The sequence below is a fragment of the Anabrus simplex genome, chromosome 1 (genome assembly GCF_040414725.1).
Source record: "Anabrus simplex isolate iqAnaSimp1 chromosome 1, ASM4041472v1, whole genome shotgun sequence".
Lineage (NCBI taxonomy): Eukaryota > Metazoa > Arthropoda > Insecta > Orthoptera > Tettigoniidae > Anabrus > Anabrus simplex.
The window spans coordinates 918,607,849-918,634,658 of NC_090265.1; the positions used below are offsets into that span (position 1 = coordinate 918,607,849).

The window sequence follows — 26,810 nt, forward strand, 5'->3', positions numbered from 1 at the left end:
CCGTCTTGCTTGGACTTTCCTGACCTGATCCACTGCCTCTCACATCAGAATCCTCCTTTATCAGTCTCGCGAGATTGAGTGAACCCCGTTCTAGCCCTCCGTTCAGAACTGAAATACTTCGACGAGCCGGGAATCGAGCCCGAAACTCAGATAATGGACACTCAGCCCCCCTAATCATAATTTCCACTCTTACACTTCTCACCAAGGCGGTCACGATTCGATTTTCGACCAATGAATATGGGATTTTTGAAACGAAATATTGCATGCCTTTGGATTGGATTTTACGTAAAACTGGAGGTTCCAAGGTTATGATCACGATGGCAACTGTCTCATAAAACTACAAACTTGTTTGCTTGCTTCAGTTAACCTCGAAATATTCCAAATACAGAAGCCAGTATTAAAAAATATTATAAAATTTGGTACGTTGATCCAAGCTGAACAAAAGAAGAATTAGAAGAACAGCCATAAACAGTGCTTTGATACTGGCCAGTTTAGACTTGAATTTTATTTAAAATGAACCTTGTGAAGTATGATGGAATTATTCATTTATTATGTATTCACTACAGATACTGCTGTTAGCCGCATAGTAGTAGTAGTTACAACCATCGCAGATTACCGTGTGTAAGTTGACCTAAAATGTGTTCGTAAATGAACTGTACTGGAAGATACTCACGTTCTTCTCGCGTATGATCTTAAGCTCTCCCTGTGGATCAGTGATAGTGTATCGGCCACCCAAAGGTCGTTGGTTTAAACCTGACAGTGGTAGTCGAATCTTTAACGGACAGATAAAACTTCGTTCGGTACTCCTTGTCGAACGATTTCAGCATGTAAAATAATTCTGGTGACAAATTTGATGTTTTCCAGAAAAAATTAAAACTCAGCCATAGGACGCCCATCGGAATTTCGGTTTCTTGGCATCAGGTAGAGTAAAATTGATTGTTGAATTTGGCAGGCAAATTAAATGGCGTCCAATGAAAATCTGTACGCAGTAATCGAGGCCGTACGATTACCGATATTATTATTATTATTATTATTATTATTATTATTATTATTATTATTATTATTATTATTATTATTATTATTATTATTAGAGGCTGCCTAGTCGAAGAGGTCAAGGCGTGCTCAGTCGATCCGGAAGAACATGGGCTTGATTCGACGTCAGGAAGTCCAAAACTTTACATATTATATTTACACTTTTTGATAGGCACATATCTTTGAGGTTCATTCATTCTACACCAAAAATGAATACCGGGTTTATTCCTGGGAGCAAAGGCGACCGGACATCGAGCCAACCCATCCTATCCCACTTAGTACCGAGGTGGAGAATAGTGGTAGCCTTTACCTTCCACAATTCCATGGGTCTTCATGGCCTGTTCGCACATATAATAATAATAATAATAATAATAATAATAATAATAATAATAATAATAATAATAATAATAATAATAATTTTATCACCAACTAAAGGCAATTGCCAATGCCTGATCGCATAACATATTCAGTTTTAAAACACTATTTTTATTAAAATATTGTCCGCCTACGTAGTATAACGCTCAGAACTATTAGCTGCCGTTCTTTGGCACCCGAGTTCGATTCCCGGTACTGACAGAGATTTAAGAATGGCTGGAGAGCTGGTAAGTGGTTAAAATAGTACTCGCAGCTCACCTCCATTGGAGATGTGCGAGAAAATAGCTGCACCACGCGTTTAGTTTAATTAAAATATTATTTATTCCTGCTATGCGTGTTATTTTTCTGTCCCAGTAAAGGGACATGGGCCGAGAATTTATGAAGTTATATCTGATTAGCGCACGGAACAGTGAGACTGTTGAAAATGATCAATTCTTAACATGCGGAACACCTACCTCAAAGTGCCGAACACTCAGTGGATAAGCAGGTGTTAGTCACGCGGTGGTCGGTGCTCAGGCCGGACTGTTTTCTGTAACAAGATTTGTGACGTCTCGTAATCAATGGTGCTGTGGCAACCATCAAAACTCAATCTAAGGTCAGGGACGGAATAACGATTAGGGGCGTGGCACGGTGGAACAAGATACGTATCTTCCTAGGCGTAAAAGATGTTTTGATTAGTAAGTATAGACATGCACCTGTTGACGGGAGTCAACATTACAGAGTTCCATTCCGGGCTGTGGGAATTTGGAAATATTGTTTATCACAGGTCGCTTCCTATTCTTACTTTAATGAGGCACAGAGAAAGTATCATACTCCATTCCCAAAATGTCAACTGTAGATTTGTATTTTGGTCGCATACACTGCTACGGGATTTGCAGTAATACATGTTAGAGAATGGATTTCAACCTCACGCATTCCAGTAAAGCATCTCCAAACATATGTTCCTAACAGGTGAAGGAACGAGTGATGCAATTTCGACTTTATGTTTGATACTGAAAAGATGATTGAAAATAAGTAGAGCATATCTAACATTTATTGATCTAGAGAAATGCTGTATATCTTTTAGCTTTATAAAAATCAGATTGCCGTAATAGAGATAAATCAGTGTGTAAAATAGGCAAAGATGAGGAAATCAGATGCTCTTATCTGTTTAGTTTGTTTATTGAAGAAGTGATTAAGACTATGAAAGACAACCATAATGTAAAAGAGAGCGGAAAATTGATACAATATAGAACAATATATTAATCATGAAAATGCATAAAAGATTAATATAACTTTTACAACTGCCTTGTCGAAACATAATCAACAAAAGTATATTAGGTATTTAGATATTAGGTATTTAGATAAGGGAATAAGGTAGAAATTTGCAAAATACCTTTGTTTGGAACACGTTGCTATATGGAATTGAGAGTTGGTCATTTAGAAAGAAAGGAAATAAAACAACTAGAAGTTGTAGAGATGTGATGGATGATGACACGAACAAGCTGGAGAGAAAATAATTGTTAAATGAGGTTAATGAGTATTACTGGACATAATGGAATAGAGGAAAATTAAATTTTTAGATCATGTGTTATGGCATATGAAGTCTTTTCAACAAATTTGAGAAGGTAAAGGAGCGGGGAATATGTTAATATACGGATAGGTTTTAGAAGTTATGAGGAGCTGAAGAGGGCAGCGACTTTTGCACTTGATTGGTTGACATTTCCAAATGGTGTCGTATGATTCAACCGCTCGGGTTATTGGAGATTAATATTATTGTCGTTGTAGTTGTTACTGTTTTTACTACGATATTTGGCATACATTGATATACATTTACCAACATGTGTATACTGAATCCTCGAATGATTTGTGACAAACATCGAAGTGCATTTCGTAGTTGGATATATTTATTAATTCTGTTTGAACCAGTTGAATTTACAAAACTAAAGTGTACAAAATAGTTCACTCAATTGTCGCCAGGCATTGTAGATAAACTGTTGAACTCGTTATTCATCCATTCTTGGTATACCGTACGTACACTAATGTATCTGTAATGTAGCACTGAAGACGTGTGTTCATCATATCTGGTTTGGATCGTTCGATTCGCTCTGGGAATTCCATCCCTGCCCCGAGCACAGAGCAGAGTTTGCTTGCTCCGTATAACTTTCTCAAGCAGATTTTTTTTTTTACAGGTTTTGTGTTGTTGCTGATTCGATTAGGAGGCTAGGGACATGATCGATCATCAGCTTAGGCTCAGTATTTACTTGAAAGGAGTGTGAAGAATCCTTGATGAATTTCATGATATCTGGTCAGGGGCTCCTGGCTCGGCAGCGGGGCTATGACTAGGTCGCTAATGTACGGAAATGGATTAGGCACTTGGATACATGTATATTAAAATAATATCTGAGTTCCATTCGTCACTTTCAAGCTGACCGAGCTCGATAGCTGCAGTCGCTTAAGTGCGGCCAGTATCCAGTAATCGGGAGATAGTGGGTTCGAGCCCCACTGTCGGCAGCCCTGAAGATGGTTTTCCGTGGTTTCCCATTTTCACACCAGGCAAATGCCGGGGCTGTACCTTAATTAAGGCCACGGCCGCTTCCTTCCAATTCCTAGGCCTTTCCTATCCCATCGTCGCCATAAGACATACCTGCGTCGGTGCGACGTAAAGCAAAATAGCACAAAAAAAAACTTTCAAGCTGCAACGAAAATACCCTTCATTATCAAATGAACATGAGGACAATCTTATGCCGAGTTTTATTTATTGACTAAACATAGTTGCAGGAATTCTTCCGCTTGAGAGCCCTTGTTTTAAAAGTACAGGTTACTGCTTACATGATGAACTCCGAAGTGAGTATTACAAAGTGCAATATGACTAATTTTGAAAGAAATTCTTGTTCCTTGTCATTTATGATTTTCTCCTGGAAAAGTAAAGCTACATACTAAAGAAACTGCAACTTAAAATGTGAAAAATCATATGTATTTCAAAATTATTATAGTACCGTGACTAACTCTCAATACACAGTGAACCAATTTCCCTCACATAAAATGTCTTAACCAATCAGATAACTAATTTGAAGAATAAATATATTTAATTTTCATTCGAGGTTACAAATACCTTTAAAAAAATACTTCACTAAGGCACACTTTATGGTACCGGTATATACAATATTAGATTCAAATCATTCGATAAAGTTTTGTATTTGCATCACGAACAACGATACTGTTTGTTTGTTTGTTTGTTTGTTTGTTTATTTATTTGTTCACATTATTTGTGAACGCCGGCCCCGTGTTGTAGGGGTAGCATGCCTGCCTCATACCGAGAAGCCCCGGGTTCTGTTCACGGCCAAGTCAGGGATTTTACCTAGATCTGAGGGCTGGTTCGAGGTCCACTCAGTCTATGTGATCACCATAATTGAGGAGATATCTGACGGTGAGATAGCAGCCCTGGCCTAGAAAACCAAGAATAACGGTCGAGAAGATTCGTCGTACCGACCACACGACACCTCGTAATCTGCAGGACTTCGGGCTGAGCGGCCGTCGATTGGTAGACCAAGGCACTTCAAGGGCTGTAGTGCCATGAAGTTTGGTTCTTTGTGGACGCGTTTGAAATATATTTCATAAAGACTCTGAATAGAAGGCAATATTTGTAGTACTGTTGGTGTCAGAATACAGTCATTATTTCTACCCTAAATCCCATGGAATCGTGTCTAGACGTACGAAATAACTAGAACATTTATGTACGATTTGTCCTTTTGAAATTGTCAGAATATTGAATCTCTCTCGTGAAACTGTACATGCTAAGAACGAGGAAATAGTTTATGAAATGGAATAGACTTGAATGAAATTTGATAATTTAAAGATATTAATATTGCTTGTAGTACTGGTATATTGTGTATTTACCTTACATATTGTTTTTACGAATTTATTTCCATTCATTGTTTTATTTCTCACTTGATTGGTTTATGTGCTTAGATATTATTGTCTTGAGGCAAACAAAGTGAGGAATGTTTTTTTTGTGTATTTTTTAAGTCTTCTCCTATTATAATCTCATGTTTTGTGTATTTCACAGGATGTCGATAATAATAATATTCTCTTGTTACAGGCCTGTGTGAGGTGGAGACCGGTCAGTCCAATATCATCCTGGACATCGAGGAAAGCCGGGACAGTCGTGAGTATACAAATTCATTCTTCGTTAGATTAGCGGCGCTTGTGCCCCTATTCTAGTTTAGGAATTAACCGTGAACTGCGTGTTATTCCCAGAGCCGAAAGTAATTAAGCTTTTTGGGATAATATTTCTTAAAGCGGCCATGATGTTTACAAAGCCATTTTGGCTATTCCCTCCGGGTAGGAGACTTCAGCTACACCTGATTAATTTCTCTTTCTCGGGGACTGGGCATTTGTCGTAGTACACACCTCTTCATTTCAGGGTGTCTGCCTGCGCAATATAAGGTTTCGCACTATTAGCTGCCGTCCTCAGAGGTGTGGGTTCGATTCCCAAACCTGCCAGAAAATTAAGAACGTCAAGAGGACTGGTATGTGGTTAAAATGGTACAACCAGCTCGCCTTCGTCTTTGGAAGCGTGCCTGTAAAGAGCTGCACTACCTCGGGGTGGTGACAGGAATTTACATTGACATTACATAACAGGGTTGAGATAAACCCGGGTAGTTTTAAAATCACCCAACTCGATGTTTTTATTTATGGATTTATTGGTGTTTTAAGGGGGTTTATGAGTATTAAATAGTTCAGTTTCATGACTGATTCAAAACAACAGTACATTATAAGAACTACCTCATGAACAAAAGCTGGAAAATTAAATAAAGAAAATTGGTAAATTATTATTTCTATGTTGGCAGCTTGCACACTAGCAAAATACCTTAAGCACGTGATTGATTTTCTCCCTGCAAAGTTGTGAAAATTCTGACAGAGTAATAACAGTTCAGTCCAAATAAATGGTAGAAATAAAAGGTAACGGAATTGAAAGCAGCAAAAAAAAAAAAAAAAAAAGATAGAGAGAGAGAGAGAGAACTTGCCAACAGGATGTATTAGTTTTGTGATGAGTCTCATTTCTTGCCCTACTACCTCTGCTTTCATTGACAGAATGTTCTCAACCTATTAGCTTCATTGGTAAAATTTAAAAAAATAATTTAGAAGAGGAAAATGGAGAAATTAGTGAAGATCTACATATTTCTACAAGTGAAAAAGGACTAAATTTTAACGTAGTTAAAGTTAAAACTTTTCCATAATAAAAGACTGAGTGCTAAAATATTGATAAAATAAACCTCTAATGACATGGGTATTATCCATCTTTTTATTAGCCTCTCTGTAATATCGTATTCTGTATGTTGATTAATTTGTATGATATACATTTGTGGGTTTTACTGCGTTTTCTGGCGGGTCGTATTAAGTGGGTGTTTAAAATTACTAGATGGGTACTTTTTAGGACGTTTTAAATTACAACAACCTTATTTCATTTCCACACAATGCGCTACAATACCAACCGCCACAGACGCGCCAAAGCGAATACATCTCTCACATAAGCTTGGAGTCACAGAGCACACTTGTGACCCCACCAGAGTGTGGAAAAAACATCAGAAGAAGAAGAAGATTCACTCTTGATTGAGGCTGATAAGATGGTCACTTCGCAGCCACGTGGCTTCCCACTACTGGACTTCGTGAGGTCAGCTAGGCGGCCGTTGTTTCTGATATAGGATACGTCTAGTTTAGGCCTACGGTTTCAGAACCGTACTTGCGCCGGTGAGCGTTGCAAAAACATGAACGTTTCCAAAACGAAGTAATTTCTAAACAACACGTGTGACGACAGTGTTCAATATCTCACTGTAATGGGAAAGGACTACTCACAACAAAAGTCTGGCCTCGTTATAACATCATCGGTTGATCCAATAGCGCCGACATTTTTAGGTGCTTAAATCGCCATCCGCCAACGGCCGTAGCCGTGTTGAAACACCGGATCCCGTGAGATCTCCGAAGTTAAGCAACATTGGGCGTGGTCAGTAGTTGGATGGGTTGCCACGCGCTGTTGGTGGGGGGTAAGGGAATGGAGGAGCGGAAAGGAACTGACCACCCTACCGCAAGTAAACTCCGGCTCAGGAATACCTCTGCGGAGGTTCGGACCTGCCTTCGGGCAGAATAACCCTTACCTACCTTAAATCGCCATCCCGCGTGGTTATTAATTAATGTAGCTCTAGCCTCCGGCCTGGCAACACGGGGCTGTTTAAATTCTTTCGGTAAGTTCCACAAACTTACGGCGGAAAACAATCAGATAGAGAGAAAATGGAGGAAATAGTGGAGTGAAGAATTGTGACAAATGTCTTTCTTTCGCAAAATGTCGCGACATATGGACATTTAATGGCTTCAGAATGGTCGAAAACTCATTGACAGAATTCCAAAATATCCAACCTCACCATGAACAGGCTTACGAAGAGTGCCTCAAAGTTAGGACGTCCGAACGTCGTGAGGTGACTTGCGCACTACTGGAGCCCCAGCCGGAGAACATCTACTAACCCATTTATGGAAGATCTGGTACTCGAGGGTGTGGATACTGATCACTCTGATGATGATTATGATGATGACGACGATGATGATGATGATGATGATTATGATGATGATGATGATGATGAGGCTCCGGTGCACCCGTCGAAGCTCTCACGACTCTGTGTTATAGAAATAGAGATTTAAATTCCGTCTGCAATATTGACATCGATATCTTTCCACATGTACGTTACTTCTCATTTCACGGACCCATTGTACATGGACTTTGTCTTGAAGAAGTGTACATTAGTTTAGAATTAAGAAATTTTATTTCATTGGCATGCGGCCTCCGGAGAGGCTACCGTCGCAGTTTAGGGGTAGTGTGCCTGACTCTCACCTGGAGGCCCCGGATTCGATTCCCTACCAGGTCAGGGAATTTTTACCTGGATATGAGGGATGGTTCGAGGTCCAGTCAGCATACGTATTTATAATTGAGGAGCTATCTGACGGTGAGATAGCGGCCCTGGCCTAGGAATCCAAGAATAACGGCCGAGAGGATTCATCGTGCTGACTACATGACACCTCATAATCTGCAGAGTTTCGAGCTGAGCAGCGGTCACTTGGTAGGCCAAGGCCCTTCGGGGCTGCTGTGCCATGGGGTTTGGTTTGGCTTGGCTTGGCCTCCGGAGAGGCAAGGTGCAGGTCTTTCTAGTTGACGCTACTTAGGAGACTTGCGCATCTGTGAAGACTGGGCCCTACCTAAGATGAATCCTAATGTTGAAGATGACACAAACACCCTGTCCCCAGCCAGAGGAATTAACCAATGAAAGTCAAAATCCCCACCCGACCGGGAATCGAACCCGGGATCCCGTTGACCAAAGACCATCATGTTAACCATTTAGCCTTGGAACCAGAAAATTAAGAAATATAATATGAACAGTTCTTCTGTGTGGTGTAGTGGTTGGTGTGAATAGCTTCCACTCCCGGAGGCCCAAGTTCGATTTCCGGCTTTGCCACGAAATTTGAAAAGTGGTACAAGGGCTGAAACGGGAACCTCGGAAGGTCAACTGAATGGACGGGGGTTCGATTCTCTCCTCAGCAATTCTCGAAGTGGTTTTCCGTGGTTTTCCACTTCTCCAGGGAAATGCCTGGATGGGACTTAACTTAAGGCCAGGGCCGCTTCCTTTCCTCTTCCTTGTCTATCCCTCCCAATCTTCTCAGACCCTCATAAGGCCCCTGTTCAGTGTAGGATGTAAGGCCGACTGTGCGAGATAATGGTCCTCCTTCCCAGTTGTGTCCCCTGACTCAAAGTCTCACACTCTAGGCGGTAAAGGTGGGATACCTCGCTGAATCCGAGGGAAAAACCAACCCTAGAGGGTAAACGGATTACGAAAGAAAGAAAGAAAAAAGAAAGAAAAAAAGAAGAAATATGAACAGTAAAACTTCAAACCCGTACTGAGTAGATATTCCGTTTCAACAATATCTATTACGCAGTACGAATACTACATCAGATTTGCGGCCTTGACCCTTGTTCGAATGTTTTGGCTTTTATGACTGAAGTGGAAGGTAGTTCCTTGTATACAACCGTAGCACACTGTGGAGAGACAGGTGCTAGGCATTACTTTCAGAAATAGGACTCATTTAGCAGAAATTCGAAGAGCAGAGGTTGTAGAGAAAGCTGGCGTATTGGAGAAGTAGTAGTGTGGGCACGTAGCTGGACGAGAATCCAGCGGGTAGATCACTCGGATTTTTCACTGGAAGCAATGTTAGAGTACTTAGGAGGAAAGCTAGACGAACCCAGAATACATCATTTTATGGCATCAAGATTACAGCAGGCACACAATGATACAAGTTGGCTGAAATGTGGTAAATGTGTACTTCATTCAACTGTAGTCCGGCTCCGTGGTTAAATGGTTAGTGTACTGGCCTTTGGCCCATTGGATCCCAGGTTCGATTGCCGGCCGGTTCTGGGATTTTAACCTTCATTGGTTAATTCCGATGGCTCGGGGACTAGGTATGTGTTCCGTATTCATCATAGGTAGGGTCCCATCCTCACAGATGCGCAGATGAATTCGAAAGACCTGCACCAGGCCTCTTCGGGGGCCACACGCCATTATTATTATTATTATTATTATTATTATTATTATTATTATTATTATTATTATTATTATTATTATTATTATTCAAGTGTTAATGAGTAATGGTTTGAAAAAGAAGTGACTTTACTTTTGATGAACTTTGAATTTTTGTATCGACTAACGAGCATTGAAGACGCAATCACTTGTCAAGTACATCTATGTAAATTGTATGCAACCCGAAGAGCACGTAATCTTAAATTTAATTTCTTGTAGTAATCTTACTGATCGCCTTGGAAAACTTTTTCAAGAACGAGAACTCTTTCAGCTTTGGGTGGCGGAAAATATCATGATAACCTTTTCCTTCAGGATACTGCAGTTGCAAAGCAGTAAATAATATGTAGATCACATTATTGTCCAGTAGAACTGGAGACCACAAGCAACTGCTGGACTGGCAAAAGGAGAGTGATTAGCTCTAACATAACCAGCTATTTCCTGCCAACCAGTACCAAACGCATATGGCCTGTTACACGTAGCCAGCTGTTTCTTGATATTATTATTATTATTATTATTATTATTATTATTATTATTATTATTATTATTATTATTATTATTAGAGCCTCTGTGGCTCAGGCGGCAGCACGCCGGCCTCTCACCGCTGGGTTGCGTGGTTGAAATCCCGGTCACTCCATGTGAGATTTGTGCGTGACAATACGGAGGTGGGACAGATTTTTCTCCGGGTACTCCGGTTTTCCCTGTCATATTTTATTCCAGCAACACTCTCCAATGTGTCGTCTTCATCATCATTTCATCCTCATCACGACGCGCATGTCACCTACGGGTGTCAAATCAAAAGACCTGCATCTGGCGAGCCGAACATGTCCTCGGACACTCCCAGCACTAAAAGCCATACGCCATTTAATTTTCTCCAATAACATTTCATTTCATCTGTCATTCATTAGTTATTGCCCCAGAGGAGTGCGAAAGGCTTCGGCAGCCGGCACAGTTCCTATCTTACCGGGCGAGTTGGCCGTGCGCGTACAGGCGCGCGGCTGTGAGCTTGCATCCGGGAGATAGTAGGTTCGAATCCCACTATCGGCAGCCCTGAAGATGGTTTTCCGTGGTTTCCCATTTTCACACCAGGCAAATGCTGGGGCTGTACCTTAATTAAGGCCACGGTAGCTTCCTTCCAACTCCTAGGCCTTTCCTATCCCATCGTCGCCATAAGACCTATCTGTGTCGGTGCGACGTAAAGCCCCTAGCAAAAAAAAGTTCCTATCTTCGCCGCTATATGGGGGCTTCATTCATTCCATTCCTGACTCGGTCGAATGACTGGAAACATGCTGTGGATTATTATTATTATTATTATTATTATTATTATTATTATTATTATTATTATTATTATTATTATTATTATTATTCTCTACGTGGTGCCAGGAAGGGAATCTGGCCGTAAATGTGGACCAAATTCTTATCAACGTGAAAGCCCAAGAAAAAGTATAATCATTGTCTTATACATGCTGCGCCATCTTCAACACTGTAATGAAACAGGACAAACAAGATGTGAATTCATAAATGCGAATATCCAGGCAAGGGAGAAAGTACAATATATTGATCGGAGGAAGGAAGTTAGTCAGCGACTTAAAGCAAGTAGATAATGAAATCCGTATTAAACCCTGTCCAACAAAGCGGCAGTTTTTCAAGAAGTGGGTTCTTAATTAAGAATGTAATTAGACTCTAGCAAGGTTCTAAACAGTCATTCACTTGGCGCAGCTCCAGGAACTTGATCTGACGACATCGAGCTGTGCTAGACAGAGGAAGGCGTGGCAGACTGAAACTGGTCACCTTACCAGGGTACAAACCACAGCCATTTCCTGTACCATCTTACTCGCTGCCAAGGAGAGCCTACCATGCGATAACCTGTGTAACATTTCAGAATTGTGGGTTGCATACTCTGATGTATCAGGCGAACGCTGTTACTTCATACCTGTTAGTCAAAGCCATAGGAAAGTGAACGGACGAATGGTAAAATTGAATATTTCGTTTTCATGAGCCCATACATACCAACAATTAGGTTTTCAAATATTAGGCCGTATTGATTGCATGTAAAGCATCCAATGTGAAAAGGCCCCAACTCCGTTACACACAATTTTTCAGGAGGAGGTTTCAAACTTAAGTGTAACGAAATCATAACGTTCGTATATGATTTGGTTTGCGATTAATAACAAAATGAATACGAAGGGGCCCAAAATTTGAAGTTGGAAATTCTCGTGAAAAATAGATTTTATTTGACCGTCTAGCCTAAATATCACTTCTAACCATTAAAAATATATCTGTGAGGCCCTGATGATGTTACCGCTACGGTTGCCCTAGTGTATTCGGGACAAAGTTGAGTGGGTGGTCGAAAATGTGAGAATGTCTCAAATTGCTTCAGATCGACTTCTTTGCTAGTGGCTTTACGTCGCACTGACACATATAGGTCTTATGGCGACAATGGGATAGGAAAGGCCTAGGAATTTGAAGGAAGCGGCCGTGGCCTTAATTAAGGTACAGCTTCAGCATTTTTCTGGTGTGAAAATTGTAAACCACGGAGAACCATCTTCAGGGCTGCCGACAGTGGGATTCGAACCCACTATCTCCCGGATGCAAGCTCACAGCCTCACACGGCCAACTCGCCCGGTGATCGATTTTTGAATGTATAACCGCCCAATTATGTGTGTACGCCCAACCTTATGGTATTGTTGTGGTAGAATTAGGACAATTAGCGCAGAAGTTTCTTCTTCTTCTTCTTCTTCTTCTTCTTCTTGCACCATACCATCATTGAATGTTGGCTGTCAAGGGAGAAATCTGTTCTTGTTCTCTGCAACTCGGAGATTCCGTAGCCAAGATATTCTCCTTCTTCCCATACTTCTCCTTCTTTCATTTTTATCTTGTAAGATAAGCTGAAGGAGCTTATATTTATCATTTCGAATGATATGGTCAGTGTACTCAAGTTTCTTCTTTTTGAAGTTGTGAATGACCTCTGGCTCTTTGTTCAGGCGTCGGTAGCACCACATCTCAAAAGATCGAAGATTTTTGGTGGTGTTCTCTCTCAAGGTCCAAGTCTCGGCACCATAAAATATGACGGAAAATACATAACACTGAAGTGAACGGAGATGGAGATTGATATTAAAGTCCCCGTTAAAGAGAAATTATACAGTTCTTGTCTGTTCAATCCGGGACCTAATTTCAACGGCTGAGTAGTTTACATAATTAAGTTTCACCATCACTATGGAGTTTACCTGTTTCTTCCTTTACATGGTGTACGGTATTTTGAAAATTACCAAATATTTTGAATCATTATCAAGTATGGTATTGCTGGAAAGAGGGACTTCAATGGGATTGAATTGTGCAATCATAACTCTTCTCGGATATCAACTTCACAGCCGGGCTGAGTGGCTCAGACGGTTGAGGCGCTGGCCTTCTGACCCCCAACTTGGCAGGTTCGATCCTGCCTCAGTCCGGTGGTATTTGAAGGTGCTCAAATACGTCAACCTCGTGTCGGTAGATTTACTGGCACGTAAAAGAACTCCTGCGGGACAAAATTCCGGCACCTCGGCGTCTTTGAAAACCGTAAAAGAGTAGTTAGTGGGACGTAAAGCAAAATAACATTATTATTATTATTATTATTATTATTATTATTATTATTATTATTATTATTATTATTATTATTATTATTATTAACTTCAACTTCACAAATTATAACCGCATGTGCTGATGGAGTGGTACGTATGCTCGGGCTATATAATTATCCAGATAAAGACATTTCTCACTTCGATACGTTTGCAGTTATCGTCGGCCACTTTTAATTAAAATGTTATTGAATTGACTATCCAACACGTCTTTAATTTCACCCGCAAGTCAGACTTGCGACGCTCGATGTTATCACGAAAACCCATCGTGACAGTCTCTTAGCTGTTCCTACCCATATTTTCTCTCTCTCTTTCTCACGAGTGTAGTGTCGACGATTGTTTAAGAATGTCACGTATGGCTATTTGTTTTGGAAGTACAGTGTACGGGATGCTATTTGTGAGCATACTGCCACATTAGAATAAAGTGGTCCAGGTTGTAAGTAACTCAGGAAATGGATTGTTTTGGTACTGGTTTTCATTTCAGTAACTGTTTGGTACGGTTAAATAGCATTTCATTGAAACTGCTATTTTCCTACTAAACAAAATTGAAAAAGGTTATTATAGCACTTCAATTAGCCTCTGGACTAAGTAGTTTATATAATTAATTTTCACCATCACTATGGAGTTCGCCTGTTTCTTCAGTTAGATAATCAGTAACACCATGGAACTATATTGTAAAATACGTATAGAGTTTCTTAACGTCATGTAACTAGTAAAGCGGTTGACTAGGAAAAGTGATTTATGTTTTTTCTTCTGATTGTAGTACGGCTCCCACACAGATCTAGCCATTGTTTTTATAACGCGTTTTTTTTTTACAAAATACAGATCATTTAGGTAGTAGCTTTTGTCAATATGTTAGCGAACTACTTTGTGACCTGCGTACTGTTAAGTGAACTCCGTACGCCGCGCCAGCCAATAAGTGTACAATCGATGTGTAGTCGTTCAAAACAGAAAAAAGTGCATGCTATTGTAGAAGTTCCTCGCAGGTACACTTTTCTCAGAAACAATTAAATCTATAGAAGTAATATTTGTTGTGGTTGTTCATAGGTTTTTATCTACATGAGAGGTAAATTATATTTTGAAGATAATTAAAAATAAATCTGATAAAATATTAAATGTGAGGAAAATACAATACCATGAACTAATTTTTTTCGGGCAACTATACATTCGTGCCACACCTAAGCACACGATGCTAGCCAATTAGTGTTCACTTGATGTACATTCGTGCACATCTCTTTGTTTACCTCAAGACATATATAATAATAAGAGAGACATCTGTATAGCTACAGGTCTGGCAGTATTGCCAGCACAATTTTCGAGCCCATTGCAATTTAAAGTATTCAGGACTTCATTTGATTTTTTATTATAACTTTCCTCGACCATATTTCAGATGAATGGTATAATTAATGCGCCAAGTGTTCCTTAGTTTTAGTGCACCTATTTAGAAAGTAGGATAATCCAGAAAATCGTATATTTAGAAGAATATCTTAATATTACACTGGAAACCTATCTACTGTGGTATTCCTTGTGATTCGATCTTGACACTTCGTCATTTTTTGGATTGGAATCTAAATTCATTCTTATCATTCTTATCGCTATAAAGTTTGAGTAGCAGAACTGCAGGGGTCGCGAAAGCCCAGTGGCATTGCACTGGCTCCTTACCAAGGCAGCCGTGGTTCGAATTAGAGTTAAAACGGAAGGTTCTGTGGCTACGATCACCATATCAACAGTCACATAAAACTACAAGCTTGCTTCGTTTTGCAAGAGGATTGCGTATAACTTCCACCCACAATTCATTGTGGACTGTTTTTCTTTTTTATGCCACGTCACTGCGATATTAAGATATCACAAAATACTCCTTGGAATATTCCTGGTTGACTGTAGTTTCCAGTACGTATTAACTTATCCATTGTTATACTTCCAAAGGCTGTTAATCTCTTACCGATCGAGTAGGTTACGTGATTTGGTGCCCGCAACTGAGAGATTGCATTCAGGAAATAATGGATTGGAGCCCCAAAGTCGGCAGCCTGAAGATGGCTTTCTGTGGTTTCCCCATTTTCACATCACGCAAATGCATGAGCTGTACCTTTAAGTCCACGGTCGCTCTTCCCATTCTTAGCCTATCCTATCCCATCGTCGCCATAAGACCTGTCTGTTTCGGTGCGACGTAAAACAATTAGTAAAAGGAGGCTAGTTTCTTCACCACCATTTCACAAATTCCGTGAACGGAGTTTAGATACTTTATCTGGCGTAACTGCTTGTTTTCTTTCTACTAGCTGTTTGACGTTGAACTAACATAGACAAGACTTCACCGGGCGAGTTGGCTATGCGGTTAGGGGCGCGCGGCTGTGAGCTTACATCCGGGAGATAGTGGGTTCGAATCCCACTGTCGGCAGCCCTGAAGATGGTTTTCCGTGTTCTCCCATTTTCACACCAGGCAAATGCTGAGGCTGTACCTTAATTAAGGCGACGGCTGCTTCCTTCCAACTCCTAGGCCTTTCCTATCCCATCGTCGCCATAAGACCTATCTTTGTCGGTGGGACGTAAAGTCACTAGCAAAAAAAACAAACTTCGGTGACATTAGTATAGAAAAGAACTATTATTGTGAAGGTAGTGATGTTGCCTTTATTATAGTTCAAGTCCGGCATTTATCTGGTACGTACAAAAATTAAGAAATCAGAATACAGCCATCTTCACAGCTACTAACAATGGGGTTCGAATTCCTCATCTCTGGAATGTTACTTTACTGTTTCACAACCTGCATCGCATAAGCAATTCGCTCCATAACTACTCAGTTTTTAGAATACGTTTGTTCTGTTGCTGCTGATAGAACCCGGGACCCTTTAAAAGAAGGCTTCGACGCTGATCATTCATGCAAGAAGGTGGAGAAGAAGCTACCGATTTTATTTTACTTATATACTATATATATTAGAAATATATTTTTGAATTCGTTTAACAAGTCTCTCTATAAACTATTCAGCCCAGAAGCTATTTGAATCTTCAGATAGCACCGTCAAAAAGCGTATGCGGTTATTAGGAAACCACAACACCAATGGCGGTTCCACAATGTGGCGTTCAAGTCTTGATGAGAAGTGAGGTGATTTACCATTGTTTCCCTCACTGGGCCAGAAAGTGACATTGTAGCACGACCAGTCCTATGAATAGCATATTTCACAACACCCAGATGCACTAATCGTGGTTTGAATACCATTAGTCAGTACCTCCCATACCTCATATCTGAGACTATGGTGGAAGCTACACTCTGGCATGTTCCAAGAGACAGATGAAAAGATACTGCATCATCAAGAAATAGCAACAAGTGAGGTTAACCAGTAGAAATATTCATAGTTGCCGGCAGTATTATTTCATGAATTTGTCAAAGACACCTTCGATGATACAGTAACCTTCAGTTAGTAATATATCACCTCGACCTCACAGACAGATGCAGTGATGAATTTTGAACAATGAGCGACGCCCTATAATGGAATGTTTACACCTCACGCCTTGCTCGTGTCATAAACATCACCTGTTAAATCCTCGTTCAGTATTTTCACAGATACAATAAATCACTTGCTGGGCGTGACTTGAGATAAATGTGTGTAATATGACATGAAATACGTCTAAGATTCCTACGCTAATTCATATAATTATATGTTATTTTCCATGGAACGACTTATACAAACCACTGTTTGACATCCACCTGGTCTCACATGAACTTGCTTCCTTCTATTGGTCACATGTGCCACCTGCAGTGCTTTATGCTAACTCATCCTTGACGCGCTGTTTAAACCTCCTCAGTGACAATCAATTTTGTAATAATAGGGCAACCTGATTTTTTTCCACCTTTCTTTCTTTCTTTCTTTCTTTCTTTCTTTCTTTCTTTCTTTCTTTCTTTCTTTCTTTCTTCTGTCTTTCTTAATCCGTTTACTGTCCAGGGTTGGTTTTTCCCTCGGACTCAGTGAGCGATCCCACCTCTACTGCCTCAATGGCAGTGTCCTGGAGCGTGAAACTTTGGTTCCAGGGATGAAGCTGGCGAGGAGGACCAGTACCTCGCCCAGGCGACCTCACCTGCTATGCTGAACAGGGGCCTTGTGGGAGGTGGGAAGATCGGAAGGGATAGACAGGGAAGAGGTATGGAAGCGGCCATAGCCTCAAGTTAGGTACAACCACGGAATATGCCTGGAGGCGAAGAGGGAAACCACGGAAAATCACTTCGAGGATGGCTGAAGAGGGAATTGGAGCCCTCTCTGCTCATTTGACCTTCCGAGGCTGAGTGGACCGCGTTCCAGTCCTCGAATGACTTTTTGAATTTCATGGCAGAGACGGTTGAAGGGTGGAGATAAGGAACATGTAGGAAATCATGTTAACCTAGTGACATCTTGCCAAGCAAACCGTCTGAAGCGAAACACGCTGTATAACCGGGACACCCCTTCGTAAATGAGAAGCTAGAAGGTTCTTTCCATTTCTTGCTACACCGTGCTGAGCCACACACAATCATTTGCACAGAAGGAAATATCACATTTCTTTTCTTTTCTTTTCTTTTTTTCTTTGCTAGTTGCTTTACGTCGCACCGACACAGATAGGTCTTATGGCGACGAATCACATTTCTTAAGCCATACTGGTGGTATAGTGTGTTCGCTGGGAACACGACACCCGCTCTCTCTTACCGATAAAGTCCCGCTTGGAAAGACTGCAACAGCTGGGGATCAGTGGCAGTCTGAATGGCAGACAGGATTTATTAATAATCCTCTACTTTGGAGGTTTTGTATATGTGTGAGTAAAATACTAAAATAACAAATCATTTTTTCCATTAAGGCTCGACAACTATTTATCTATGAATATTCAAGATACGGAATTTCTAAAAAAGTAATTATTTAGAGTTCTCTTTCCTCCAAAATTAAAGTGAAAAGTGTACTTCCTGGCAAGCTGTCTGTGACGTTTTTGTGATGTAAGATAATTAATTACTTAATAGTTACGTTATATTTGCATGCTACTGTGCAAATAATTAATTACTTAATAGTTACGTTATATTTGCATACTACTGTGCATAATTTTGATGTACACTTATTGCCGAGTATTATCACGGTTGACGGCTGACCTTTGTGAGAAGCCGGTCCTTCGTTTGCTGCGAACGATTCTTTCCAGGTACGACTTTCAGCGGGTTACGTTTCCCGGTGAAGTCTCTATAATTGTAGGCTGTTCTGTGGAATTAAGGAAATCATTTGGAAATGGGGCGAGTACAACTTGGTGTAACTTTTAGCGTCTGTGGTACGTCACAGGTGATTAGTGCGTTCGCCGTCCGACTCCTTGGCTGAACGGTCAGCGTACTGGCCTTCGGTTCAGAGGTTCCCGGGTTCGATTCCGGGCCAGGTCGGGTATTTTAACCTTAATTGGTTAATTCCAATGGCACGGGGGCTGGGTCTATGTGTTGTCTTCATCATCATTTCATCCTCATTATGACGCGCAGGTCGCCTACGGGAGTTAAATAGAAAGACCTGCACCTGGCGAGCCGAACCCGTCCTGGGATATCCCGGCACTAAAAGCCATACGACATTTCATTTCATTTCAGTGCGTTCGCCTACAAGAAGAAATACGATACGTTGAATTATTCTTAGTTATTCATCCAATAATATTTGTGAACTTTTTAAACATCGCTAACTGGCAGGGTGCTTGATTATTTCCGAGGTGGATATAAGCTGAATTAATCCTAGGAATTTGTACAGTCACTCAAGAAAAGAATTAGCAAAATTTGCTCGCAGGTACACTTTTTTGAGAAACAGTTGAACCTATAGGTATAATGTTTGTTGCGGGTACCCACAGGTTTTTTGTATCTAAATGGGAGGCATTTTATATTTTGTTAATAATTAATTTTGATAAAATATTAAATGCGAGGAAGATATAATAACATGCTCTCATCCCTTTCTTGAGCGAGTACACAATAGTAGAAGCTGCTTCTTTTAAAAATGTTGTAATTAACGAATTATTCCTAGGTATTTATGCTGATACTTCTAAAATTTTGTTAAAATAAATTATGCATTTTATAAACATCTCTCAGTGGTAATGTGGTTCTTCATTTCAGAGGTGAATCAGCCCACAAGTCCGCCCGAGCTTCCTATTGTTGGGGACCCGTTCTCTGACATCGCTCTGGACCTCGTATTTCCAAAGGGTACTGCCATCTTCATCCTCAATGGCAAGAAACTACAGCTACTGCAACCGCTTGACCGCGACTCCGAGAACTTGTCGCACATCGTCTTTCAGGTAAGGAAGAGTTTATTTACAGTAATAGAGTTATAACACCATCGTCTGTCAAGAAATCGGTTGCAGAATACCATGCTAATAGATACCACCTTATTACGGATACCTCCCTCAAACCCATTGAGACTCTCTTCAGCGTTTACGATAGTCTGAGTTTTTGTAGGAAAAGATTGATAAATATACCACGTATATTGTTCAGGAATGGTATTCCATGCGGGAACTAGTCTTGCTCTCTTCCTCCAGAATTATATTTTCGTATTATTTTTTCATTTATAATTGCCGGGGTGAGTGGCTCAGACGGTTGAGGCTCTGGTCTTCTGACCCCAACTTGGTAGGTTTGATCCTGACTCAGTTCGGTGGCATTTGAAGGTGCTCAAATAAGTCAGCCTCCTGTCGATAGATTTACTAACACGTAAAAGAACACCTGCGAAACAAAATTCCGGCAGCTCGGAGTCTCCGAAAACGGTAAAAAATGAGTTAGTAGGATGTAAAAATAACATTATTTATTATTATTAATTTCTAATATCTGAATGTTACCCTTGGCTGGTTAAGTCGTCTTGCTCGGAGGCTGGGTGCTCGTATTCGCCTTAATATACTGTACATCTTGATTTATATACCAACTTCATACTACCAACTATCACGGAAATGCGCAGTAATGAATACATTCATGCGCGTAGGGTTGGTGTCAGGTAGGCCATCCAACAGTAAAACTGGGCTTAATCCACATATAGTGTTGACAACAAGTACCTGATGAAATTACTGCGGAGAGAATGCAGAAATGAATGTGTTTTATATTTCTTGGTGGTATGGGGTTGCAGCTAACGCTCTTTCCAGCTCACTTCAATGATGGTCAATAGGTCACTTGGGTAGTGGGAGGCCGGGAAAGAGTTTATTTACATGTGTAGAGGCATGATGTTTATATATGTTCGATTTCGCGAAAAGGAAACGATTTTTCGTGTTATTTCGCAAAATAGGACTGATCCCATCGCTTAATTTCGCTTTAATCCTTTCCTAAATGTATTCATAAAAAGGTTATTTTATGAGATTTGTGAATTATTTATGTAAAATAGATAAATAAACAGGGGTGGTATTGATAATCATTCATTATTCCTTATGTAATCTTGTTTAGTATAATATAGCCCTAATCAAGATTACATAAGAAATTATCTTTTCACCCTATACGGCCATACGAAGAGATACTTCTGTCGAAATGAGAAATCCTTATTCTGTCTTCTGTTTCCCTTCACACGCGTGATATTGGAATACAATATCAAGGTCGTTATTTTCCATGAATTTCGCCACATAAGTAGCGCAAAATAAGTTAATTTCGCTTTAAACTGGCCTCGTCGCTTTAATTCGCAGCAATAAAATCACTATTTTTTTAAACCAGAATCATACGATTCGTTAAGATATTTCAAAATCGCTTCAAAATATTTTTGTCGTGTTTGTCGTTAATCCAAAAAATCATGCCTCTAAACATGTGCTTAAACCAGATAATAAAGATATAGGTTTTGTGTGACCCCGTACTATAAAACTACTGGTCATCACCCGACACTAGATATATTGATACCGGGCGAGTTGGCCGTGCGCGTAGAGGCGCGCGGCTGTGAGCTTGCATCCGGGAGATAGTAGGTTCGAATCCCACTATCGGCAGCCCTGAAGATGGTTTTCCGTGGTTTCCCATTTTCACACCAGGCAAATGCTGGGGCTGTACCTTAAATAAGGCCACGGCCGCTTCCTTCCAACTCCTAGGCCTTTCCTGTCCTATCGTCGCCATAAGACCTATCTGTGTCGGTGCGACGTAAAACCCCTAGCAAGAAGAAGATATATTGATAATCCACAGCCTGTTTCCAGTCATTCGACTGGGTCAGGAATGGAATGAATGAAGCCCCCGTCTAGCGGCGATGACTTCTAATTATGAAGACGACACACACACCCAGCCCCCGAGCCATCAGAATAAACCAATTAAGGTTAAAATCCCCGACCCTGCCGGGAATCGAACCCAGGACCCCTGGACCAAAGGCTAGCACGTTGACCATTTAGCCATGGAGCCGGAAATAATAATAATAATAATAATAATAATAATAATAATAATAATAATAATAATAGTATCAGCAGTGCTGTGGTGTAAGGATAACGTGTCTAGCTTTTGTCCGGAAGCCCTAGGTTCGATCCCAGGCTTGTCCAAGTATTTTAGTTCAGGTCTGAGGGCTGTCAGACGATAGAGTGTTGGAGCTCAAGTTGACAGATCTGATCCCGGCTCAGTCTGGTGACATTTGAAGGAGTTCAAATACGCCAGTTTCGTGTCGGTAGATTAACAGACGGTCTGAGTTTCTGAAACTCGTAAAAGTAGTCATAAGACAACACTATTATTTATTGGAACGGAGTTCATTCCTTGTTGATTTGAACCTTATTTAAGTCAAGATAATGATACATTTCGGAAATTTTCTCGAAGTTCACAACTGTCTCACAATTATTTGTACGTACCTAATCAGATTTTCTCACAGATATAATTAAAGGTATCGATAGATCTCCCGTAGAAGAAGTGAATGACTAATCGCCATACGTGCTCTGACGCACGGTCCCGAGTTCTGCTAATGTTTACCGCACACTCCGACCTCTGATTTCACCACAAAATAGTCACTATTGAAAGCTTTCTGGATACTCCTCCGACATTCCTTGTTTCAAGTAGACTTTTTAATAGTTTTTTCCGTGTCCTGAAGGGGTTCAGCGGGCCTCACGGTAGGTGACACAGTTTTTCTGGCCAGGAGATATGTGGTGATTTGCGGCTCAGTGAAGGGCGAAGGAGAAGGGTTCGGCAGTGACCTATAAAAATGAACTGTTCTGGCATTTGCCAGAAAGAGTAGAGCAGCTTTGGCTGACAGTAGCCTCTACCTTACCGTGGATTTAGAACTCTGCATTCGGCAGGCGCTTTGCTGGTCCCACCGTCGGATGTCGTGAGAATGGTTTTCCGTCGTTTTTCACTCTCATTATGGCGAATGCCGGAATAGTTCCTTTTATAGGCCACGGCCGCTCCCCTCTTACCTTCTCCGCACTTCAGATCACCGCAACAAATCTCGTAGCCTTAGAAAGGGCGTCATCCCTCTAGGAAAAGGGGTAAGCAATAATAATAATAATAATAATAATAATGATAATAATAATAATAATAATAATAATAATAATAATAATAATAATAATCTCCATAATCATCATTATAATGTTATTTGTCTTACGTATCGCTAATTAAATGTACGGTTTTCGGAGACGCCGAGGTGCCGAATTTTTCCCGGGGGATTTCTTTTTACGTGCCGTTAAATCTAATGACACGGGGCTGGCCAATTTGAGCACTTTCAAATATCACTGGACTGAGCCAGTATCGAATCTGCTAACTTGTGCTCAGAAAGCCAGCGCCTTAACCGTCTGAGCCATTCCATCCGGCGCAGTGAAAACATTTAGTAGTAGTAGTAGCAGTAGCAGCAGCATATGCTTAGAAGTGAGAAAACCATTCTCCGGACAGCCGCCGACGGTGGTTTGGAACCCACACGCCTCCCGAATACAGAGTTGCACCATAGTGGTCTGCTCGGTGCAGATCTTAATACAGTATTTGTGCTAGTTTCACACGAGATTTTACCGAGGGTCCCAGTGCTGGAAAGAAATGGTGGACGTATATAATGCTGAAAGATTGATGGTGGCGGCTAACTGGCGTACAACGAACCGTAATATTCTCTTGTAGATGCTGCTCTGGTGTAGCAAGAAACTGCAAAATGTAACATTCGGCCGACAGGTCGCTGTTGTGGCGTCCTGCGCCGAGTATAGTTCACAATGCCGCAAGCAGATGTCACATGCAGGTATTCTGCTGATAGACATGTAGCTCGCTACGTGAGCGCGAAGTGAGGTTACATTCAACAGGTGTTCCACCTTCGTTTCACTTATTCACTACCGCATTAAGAGCTGGCACGCTAAAATGGTCAGCCATACTCGTAGTTCACTGGGAATTAGGATTACTAGGTCAGTTTAGGGGGGAAAGTGATACAGAACTTAGCATTTACGTCTTGGAGCCGAGTGACATCTTAGTATTAGTGTCATTTCTTTACCACAGTTCTGTTCAGAAATATGGAAGGTCTAGAGAAAAAGGGGTGAGCCCTCTTGTACATACAAAATGTTCCCTAGACCTAACTTACGATATATTACTTACAGTATTTGCATGGTTTATAAAATACTTAAATACAGTTGAACTTTGTTATAACGACATCGATTTCAGCGACAACTCGTCTATAACGTCATGTTTTGTATGGTACGGACATATTCCTCGTAATAAATGTGCTTTTCAGCCTTTCTTAATATAAAAAACATACATGCGTCTACCTCGCATACAACTTCATCTTCAACCTCAGTTCGGAATTAGATTTTCTAAGAACCATATTATTTTAAGAAATATTTTGTTGAAATATGGCAACTTGGCAAATTCTTTCCTGTCCCCTTTTATCATAGACCTCGGGAATGCAGCCAGATTCCCCACCCCATTGTAACCCACCCGATTTCTTGTGGTATTAACGGTACCTGCGTGCGGTCAGTTTCGACTGGAAGTTTCCTCTAGGTGCACATATTTTAATGCAGTATGAGTACTAAAAGAAAAGTTTTAACGTCGGAAGAGAAAGCTGAAGTGATGCACCAAACTGAGAATGGAATTTTTAAAAAGCTGACGTGTGTCGTGAGTTTGGCCTTGTTAATTCCACAGTCCAAACGATTTGGAAGAACAACGATAAAATTGTTGCTGCTTTTGAACAGAATGGTTCGAAAATTAAGCTGCTACGAAAACCTCTACGGAGCGAAGTGGATGAAGCCTAATTAAGTTTATTTTACTGTATGTTTCATTTTCCACCTTACTAGACTGATAATACAGTTGTTACGACACTCGTTTATAACGACACAATTTTTCAGGTCCTTGGGATGTCGTGATAACCGAGTTATATTGCAGTACTTTGTAAGATATACACTTAATTTCTTACTGCTCGTTCATTCTATCTATCGTTAGTTAATAATTCATTTATCCATTCATTCATTTATTCATTCAATCGATCATTCCTGTGCTCCCATACTTCCTTTCACTCTACTAGTCTACCGTTCACCCATTCATCCACAGACACATGAAGCAGTTCCATTAAATTACATTCTGCTTCAAATATATATTTGAAATTTCGAAAGAGGCAAGTTCTTGACATTCTCTGACAGCGAGTTCCATGGCTTTGCGGGAAGCCAATAGAAACCCTCCTGAGCTGAGCGATAAACAAGCGCTAGAGTTTCGAAGGAATCAATTTCTATAGAGCCAGAGAGGGACTTCCAGAGAAAGATTAGGTCAGTTTGTTTGGCTATTGCCTCGATGGACGTTTTTTTCCTTTTTGCTATTTGTTTTACGTCGCACCGACACAGATAGGTCTTATGGCGACGATGGGATAGGAAAGGCCTAGGAATGGGAAGGAAGCGGCCGTGGCCTTAATTAAGGTACAGCCCCAGCATTTGCCTGGTGTGAAAATGGGAAACCACGGAAAACCATCTTCAGGGCTGCCGACAGTGGGGTTTGAACCCACTATCTCCCGGATGCAAGCTCACAGCTGCGCTCTTCTAACCGCATGCCCAACTCTCCCGGTCAATGGAAGGTGACCTTCATAGACTCATCAGGGACTTTATGGGCAGTGGTACTCCTTTTGGAGCAAAAATCGTACTTGGAAGACCCTTTTCCAATATTTCAAAACTGTACAAAGTTTTCTGCACTTTGGTCGGAATTTAAGGTATTTCATTTGTTTAAAACATACGGATAAAACCAGATGAATTACAATTCGGTGATTCGTTACTTCTAATTGGATATGGGGATTACTGTCTTGTATGTTCAGTCCACAGCCCTAAGGCTGGTTGGATCCTCAACAGCTTCACCATCAGCTGTCATAGATGGCCTAGGCATCACTGAAGAGGCGTACTAGGGAAATGAGGAGTGATGTAGTTTCCCGTTACTTTCCTCACCGAGCCAGGAGTTGCTATTACATATCAGTCTGCCAAGCCCACTGAAATGCATGCACCAACCGACCCTATGAGCAACATTTTCACACCATTCATAGCAGGGACTGGCTGCATAAGGAAAGGCATTACTAGGATCGCTCATACCTCGGTCACTTTCATATTATCAAAGCCAAGGATAAGACAGAGACAGATCTATGAAAGTAACAAAATTGCTCTAGCCTATTCCAGAAGACGTAGTGCACTGTAAACACTAGGTCCTGCCAGCAAAGGCATATTACTGTCATATAAACGACGAATTTTCAGAAATCTCCATCGTTATATACTGTATTTACCATCCAGGATAAAACCGGAAGAAAAGATTCTTTTAAAGGATTCTGGAAGAGAATTTAAATTTTCAGATAATATTTTTCTTTCCAAATTTGCTATTCGTGTCCCCAAAACTGATAACTGCGATGGAATCCATTCCAAAGTTATAAACATTGCACCGGTACCTAGAATACAGAAAACATATATCAGTATAAACTGATAACTGCGATGAAATCAATACTTAAGTTACAAACATTGTATTGGTACCTCGATTAACAAAGGCATACATCAGCGTAAACGGTTTAATACCGGAAGAAGAAAACGAATTCTTTTAATTCCAAATAGAATGGTAAACAAGTTGGAATTAAGTGGTTTGCAGCCACATACGCTCACATTAAAATTCAGTGCTATTAGAAATGTAAATGCTTTTGAAGACCTTATAAATGGAGGCCGATTAATTGTGCGAAATATGGGTATACCAACTGTCTAGACTTGAAATCATTACAGGTGAAAGGATAGGTCAAAAAACCTCGATATCAAGAATTAGTCTGACCCTACCGGACACATTTCCTTTTGGTTCAAAAGACAGCAATTTTGTATTCGTCATGCTTTT

At 40.7% G+C, this 26,810-nt stretch overlaps 1 protein-coding gene across 1 annotated transcript in view; it reads left to right on the top strand.

Moving 5' to 3' along the window:
• Window positions 1-26,810, top strand: part of Cad99C (cadherin-99C) — a 529,236-nt gene that overhangs the window by 302,998 nt on the left and 199,428 nt on the right. Inside the window, exons 3-4 of the mRNA XM_068225294.1 lie at window positions 5,489-5,554; window positions 19,701-19,879. Coding sequence (XP_068081395.1) covers window positions 5,489-5,554; window positions 19,701-19,879 — 245 coding nt within the window. The remainder of the gene's footprint in view (window positions 1-5,488; window positions 5,555-19,700; window positions 19,880-26,810) is intronic.